The following is a 7,097-nucleotide window of genomic DNA, read 5'->3' on the forward strand; positions in this document are numbered from 1 at the left end:
AGACACGCAAACATAATAAAGATTGGTGGGAAAGACAAAGAATTCAACATATTTAACAAATCATGAGTGATCTTTATTTTCCCACTAATGCAATTCTATATTTCCCAGGCTTTCTTATAATGAAATATAGTAATCTCATAATTACATAAAAAAGTCTTTTAGCAGAATAATACAACTCACTCAAAACTTAAACACCAATACTGAAGAATAAGAACTGCAGGGAGTTTTTACGTGCACTTAGCCCCAGCCGTCCCAAGCCGATGCCCTTCCCCCCCACCCACTGCTCCTGCCCCAAAGCCCTTCCCTCCAGGGAAACTGACTCCAGCTGCTCCTCCCGGGCCCTACCCCTCCTGGCTCCTCAGCGCCTCCACCATGCCACAGCCCTCATGGCCTGGAGAGCTTCTCAGCCAGCCTGACTGACCTGTTCTCTGGGAACCCCCATGAACACGTGAGAGAGCGGTCTGTGCACAGCCACACAGTGATTGTGCATCATATACATGTCGTCACAGAAGTTCCGTGGTCAAAAAGTAGTTTGAATTTGGATATGCCAACACTTTCCTGGTAACATCTGTCTTTTAAAATACACATTTCATAACATTTTACTTTGGCTTGAAGATGTGTTCTAGTTTGCAAGCTGCCGGAAAGTGATATACCAGAAACGGAACGGATTTTAAAAAGGGGAATTTATTAATTGCAAGTTCACAGTTATATGGCCAAGAAAATGTCCAAATTTAAGCAAGGCTATAGAAACATCCAATCTAAGGCATCCAGGGATAGACACCTTGGTTCAAGAAGGCCAATGTTGTTCAGAGGTTTTCTCTCTCAGCTGGAAAGGTACATGGCAGGATCTGCCAGCTTTCTCTTCAACGGCTTCCCCAGGGCTCTGTCCATTCTCTTGGCTGTTGGTTCTGGTGGCTCTTGTGGCTCTCAAGCTTTTTCCCAAATGGTTCCCTCTTAAAGGACTCCACTAGCAGCCCCACCTTGAATGAGTGGAGACACAGGTCTATAGAAACCACCTAATCAAAAATTACCACCCACAATTGGGTGGCCATATCTCCACGGAAACAATAAAAAAGACTCCACCCAGCAATAACAGAGTGAAGATTAAAGGATGTGGACAACAGATCAAACTGGCACAAGACATCTGCTTCTGGACAAGATGGAATAGACACATTTTACCATCTTTCTCTCCTTTTATTATACCTAAAATCTCTGGACAAAACTACATGAAACTGATGGAACTATTAAATTTTACCACCAGGAAAACCCCAGATACTGCACCAAACATTAGGGACACCCAAATCAATAGGCCAAGCCCTTGATCCCGAGGCTTGCTCTTGTGAAGCTTATGTATGTATCAGAGAAGCTTAGCCTACCTTTAAGTTACCTCCACAGGACCTCTTCTATTGCTCAGATGTGGCCTCACTCTCTCTAAGCCCAACTCTGCAAATGAAACCACTGCCCTCCCTGCTACGTAGGACATGACATCCAGGGGTGAAAATCTTCCTGGCAGCATGAGAGATGACCCCTAGGGATAAGTCTGGCCCTAGCACCATGGGATCCACAATTACATCCTGACCAAAAGGGGGAAAAGTATAACTAATAAAGTATCAGTGGCTGAAAGAGCTCAAATGATTCGAGAGGCTATTCTGGGGGTCACTCTTACACATGCTTCAATTAGAAGCTTGCTATCATAACTTTCCAAACCCCAGTCAAAACCATTCCTGCCAATCCCAAAGAACACCTAAATCATTATATAAGATTCCACAAAGGTTCCATGCACTAGGGTAACTTTCCAAAACCTACAAACCCCAGATGGGCCCCTGGACCAGATAAGTCCTGAAATGCAGAGGGGCCAGCCCTTCCAGAACATCAGCTAGTTCCCATCCCCCTATCCTGTATTACTGATAGCCCCTTCCAACATAAAAAAGTTAGAATGGTATAGCCTAACTATCCCTAAAGAGTGGGAGAAGGAACAAATGTGCTGGTGGAATTATAGAGAGAATATTGGGTTTAACAAATGAGTATGAGTGCTGAATCATTATACTGCTATTTCTTTTAGCAGCTAAAAATAAAAATCTAAAATTGTGGAATTGTAACCCATACCAAACTTTGAAATCTGTTCTACAACTAATTGTTGCAATGTACTTTGAAATGTATTGTTTTTATGTATATATGTTATTTAAAGAGGATTATAACAGCGAAACAAGGATTTATCAAATGAGTATGATTGCTGAATCATTATATTGATATTTCTGTCAGTCTCCAGTGTCTTGGAGCAGCTAGAAGAAAAAATGAAAAATTGTGGGACTGTAACCCATACCAAACTTTAAAATCTGTTCTGTAACTACTTGTTAAAATGTACCTGGAAATTTATTGGGTTTTTTTGTATATATGTTATATTTCACAATAAAAAAAAAGTTTTAAAAAAATACATGAAATGAATGTCAGAAAACTATGAAAGGTGGGGGACAGAAAGCTGACTGCCCAGGGAACTTGGCACGTAGGGAACGACCAGCAGTGAGTCCCATGGTCTGGCTGGGTTTTGTCCTCTGATGTATACTCAGGTAGACGCCAAAGAAACTAGAAGTCCAGAAACACCATGGGACACTGAAAAAAAGAAAGGTCAGCCTGCTGCCCTCTATGGCTATCTCAGTTTGCTAACACTGCCAGAATGCAACATATCAGAAATGGAATGGCTTTTAAAAAGGGACTTTATTGAGTTACAAGCTTACAGTTCTAGGGCTACAAAAAATGTCCAAACTAAGGCATCCAAAGAAAGATAACTCAAGAAAGGCCAATATGGGAAGACACATAGGTGGAATCTGCTAGTCCTTGTTTCCAGTTCCGTTACTTCCAGCTTCTGATGCCAATGGTTTCCTCTCTAAGGGTCTGTGGGCCTTCACTTAGCCCTCCAGGACACAGCTCTGGGTTCTGGCTTGTTCAGCATCTCATGGAAAGGTACATGGCGACGTCTGCCGGGTCTACATCTCCAAACATTTATGTCTAGGTATCTGCGATTTCTGACGGCACTCCAAGCATCTCCAAATGTCTGCATCTCTGTCAGCTCTGATGCAACTGTGTTTTCTCCAAAGTATCTCCCCTTATAAAGGACTACAGTAAACTAGTCAAAACCGACCTTGAAGGGCCAGAGACATATCTCTCTCCGTCTAATCAAAAGGTCATACCCACAAGCGGATTACATCTCCATGGAAATAATCTAATCAAAAGGTCACACCCCACTGTCTTAAAAAAAAAAAAAAAGGTTACAACCACACTCACACTTGAGTAGGTCAATCTCCATGGAAACAATCTAATCAAAAGTTCCACTCTAAAATACTGAACGAGGATTAGAAAAACAAGGCTTTTCTGGGGCACACAACACTTTCAAACTAGCATAAATACCTATTTACTTCTAGATGACTAAAGAAAAAAATGATACCTTGGTCTTCTGTGGTTCTCAACGTACATAGAGAAAGTATTTACAGCAACTAAATTATAATGGGGAAAACATAAAAGAGATCTAAATGGTGGTAAAGTTTCTACATGTCACTTCAAGTGGTAAAATTTCTGTACAAGTAGCTTGTGTTAAATTAGGTATGCATACTGTAATTTGTAGAGCAACCACTAAAATACACAGACACATACACACACATGCAGAGACATACTCAGAAACACAATAGATAAAACAAAATGGAATACTAAAAAATGTTCACGAAAACCACAGGAAGGTATGGAAAGGGAAACAAAGGAACATAAAACAAAAAGAAACAAACTGAAAATAAATCAAACAGCACCCTTAAGACCTATTATATCCATATTATGTTCAACATAAATGGCCTAAATACATCAATAAAAGATATTATCAGAGTGGATAAAAACTGAACCAACTATATACTGTCTACATGAAACTCATTTCAAATATAATGATATAGGTAGGTTAAAAGCAGATGGAGGGGTGCAAGGGTAGTTCAGTGGTAGAATTCTCACCTGCCCTGTGGGAGACCTGAGTTCAATCCCTGGTCCCTGCACTTCTCCAAAAAACAAAAAAACAAACGAATAAAAATTCAACAAACAGTGCTGCCACTTGGTGTTGCCATTATGCCATATGGGATAATAACATGGAAAAATAATGAAATGTGACCCTACCATACAGCATACAAAAAAAACAACAAAAAAGGCAATGGATGAGAAAAGCCATGCCATGCAAATACTGGTCAAAGGAAACCCGGATTGTCAGATAAAGTTGAGCTCAGGGACAAAGAGGAACACTAAATGAGCTAAAAGAGTCAATCCACCAAGAAGATATAAAAATTCTAAACTTACATGTACCAAATAACAGAGCTTCAAAATACATGAAGTGATATAATTTGATTGAACACCATAAGTACTTGGAATCTCAGGTAGGACATGAGATTTTGTTGGTTTGCCCAGAGTGATGCCCTGATGAATCCCAGAGTGATTCGATCAGTGACTGGAAAAGTATTTGCAAAGCCCCCTTCAGGGAATGGTGAGAATGGGGAGAAATTCAACTTCCCCAAGTTGAATTCTTGATATCCTCACAAGCAGTGTGGACAACCAAAGCTCTAGGCTGAGCCCCCAGGCTTGGGGGTTGTTCATATGAAACTTAACCCCATAAAGGATAGGTCAAGTCTACTTAAAATTTAGGCCTAAGAGTCACCCCCAAGAGAGCCTCTTTTGTTGCTCAGATGTGGCCTCTCTCTTCAGCTAACACAACGAGCAATCTCACCATCCTCCCCTTGTCTACGTGGGACATGACTCCCAGGGGTGTGGACCTTCCTGGCAACGTGGGAAGAAATCCTAGAATGAGCTGAGACTCAGCATCAGGGGATTGAGAAAAACCCTAGAATGAGCTGAGACTTAGCATCAAGGGATTGAGAAAACCTTCTCCACCAAAAGGGGAAGAGTGAAATGAGACAAAGTGTCAATGGCTGAGAGATTCCAAACAGAGTGGAGAGGTTATCCTGGAGGTTATTCTTATGCATTAAGTAGATATCACCTTGTTATTCAAGATGTAATGGAGAGGCTGGAGGGAACTGCCTGAAAATGTAGAGCTGTGTTACAGTAGCCATGTTTCTCGAGGATGATTGAATAATGATACAGCTGCCACAATGTTAACTGTGCGATTGTGAAAACCTTGTGTCTGATGCTCCTTTTATCTACCTTGTCAACAAAGGAGTAGAACATATGGAATAAAAATAAATAATAGGGGGAACAAATGCTAAAATAAATTTAGTTTGAAATGCTAGTGATCAATGAAAGCGAGGAGTAAGGGGTATGGTAGGTATAATCTTTTTTTTTTTCCTTTCCTGTGTTCAAAAAAAAAAAAATACCTGAAGTGAAAGGAGAAAAAAACAAATCCACAATTATAATTGGGGGTTTCGATATCGATCTCTCAGGAGTTAAAAGAATTACTAAACAGGAAATCAGCAGGAATACAGAAGAACCGGACAACCTCACAAACCAACAGAACCTAAACGACATTTACAAAACACTCCACTCAATAACAGCAGGTAATACATTCTTGAAACATTTGCCAAGACAGACTGTATAATGGATCATAAAACAAACCCTGACACACTTAAAAGAATTAAAATACTATGTTCTTCAACCATAGTGGAATCAAACTAGAAGCCAGAACAACAGGAAAATCTGCAAATAACTGGCAATTAAAGACCACCCTAAATAATACCAAGATCAAGGGAAAAGTCTGGGAAGAAATTTTAAAAATACATTCAAAAAAATTTTAAATACAATTAAAAATGAAAACACAACACATAAAAACTTGCAGGATGTAGCTAAAGCTGTGCTTAGAGGAAATGTATAGAACTAAGAGTTATGTTAGGAAAAAAATCTCAAAAAATAATCTAAATTTCTCCTTCAAGAAACTGGGAAAAGAAGGCCAAAATAAACCCAATGCAAGTAGAAGGAAGGAAACAGTAAAGAGTCGAAACCAGTGAAATTAGAAAACAGAAAAATAATGAAGGAAAAGCAATCCAGACGAAAGCTGGCTCCTGGGAAAGGTGAGGAAACCAGGGCGCATAGCCGCTGCCCGACCCGCTGCCGCCCAACGGGCGCTAAACCACTAGAAACAGCTCACGTAAGTAAATTAACTCCTCAAAAACCCTCAAAGTACAAATTCTCTAAACCATCAAAAGTAACCCAAGATAAAACTGACAGCTGAGCGGTCCGACAACTACCAGAGAAACTGAACTCGTCAGTTAAGTTTCCAAAATAGCGCTCTCGGGGCCCGTGAGGCTCCGCGAACTCGTTCACTGACTCGGCACCGACTCGGACGAGCTCCTCAGAAAACGCCGGGAGAGAAAACGTCCGAGGCCGGCGCCGCCGACGCGCGAGCCGGATAGGAAAAGCAGAGGACGAGCCACCGTGGCCGCAGACGGACAGTCATCCGAGACCACACCGCGTGCCCAGGTGCCCACCAGGTGCCCACCCAGGTCGCCGCCCGCCGCCGCGTGCCCAGGTGCCCACCAGGCCGCCGCGTGCCCAGGTGCCCACCAGGCCGCCGCCCGCCGCCCAGGTGCCCACCCAGGTGGCCGCCCGCCGACGGGTGCCCAAATGCCCAGGTGCCCACCCAGGTTGCCGCCCGCCGCCAGGCCGCTCCGGGCCCGGACCTTCTTCTCACTCAGCACCAGCCGCAGCCCCGCCGGCGCCATGTTTTCAAACTGAACGCACCGGCGCCCGCGCCTGCGCAGTGACGCCCCCTGGCGTCTGGGGACGGGGTCAGGGACGGGACGGGGGCGGGGCGGGGGCTCGCGCGGGCGCCTAGACGCGGACCGACCCCCCTTGTAGCGGGGCTGGGCTCTGGCTGGAGTGCTGCCCTGGCTGAGGGGAATGGGCTCTCCTGCCGCCCCTCCTCCCTCTGACCAGCTCTCCCCAGGTCCCTCCAATCAGTGACCTTGGAGCAGGGAAACAGGACCCCAAACCCCAGGCCAGCACTGTGCCTAGCCAGGGAAGATGCTCGGCCATCACCCGGGAAAGAGCTGCTACCCGCAAGGCGGCCAGGGTTGCCCTCGTGGACACACACATACACACACACACTTAGGCGCCCAAATTCA

General features: G+C 43.8%; 1 protein-coding gene across 9 annotated transcripts in view; it reads right to left on the minus strand.

The window, feature by feature from the left end:
• CEP72 (centrosomal protein 72) overlaps window positions 1-6,722 on the minus strand; it is an 85,355-nt gene extending 78,633 nt beyond the window's left edge. For 6 of the 9 annotated variants that reach the window (XM_077116767.1, XM_077116763.1, XM_077116760.1 and 3 more), the window contains exon 1: window positions 6,614-6,721. In XM_077116767.1, the coding sequence (XP_076972882.1) occupies window positions 6,614-6,695 (82 nt within the window). In that variant the 5' untranslated portion in view covers window positions 6,696-6,721. The other 3 variants (XM_077116765.1, XM_077116764.1, XM_077116766.1) reach the window with 3 other exon arrangements.
• Between the last annotated feature and the right edge of the window lie 375 nt (window positions 6,723-7,097).

This window comes from Tamandua tetradactyla, chromosome 9, assembly GCF_023851605.1.
Source record: "Tamandua tetradactyla isolate mTamTet1 chromosome 9, mTamTet1.pri, whole genome shotgun sequence".
NCBI classification, from domain to species: Eukaryota; Metazoa; Chordata; class Mammalia; order Pilosa; family Myrmecophagidae; genus Tamandua; species Tamandua tetradactyla.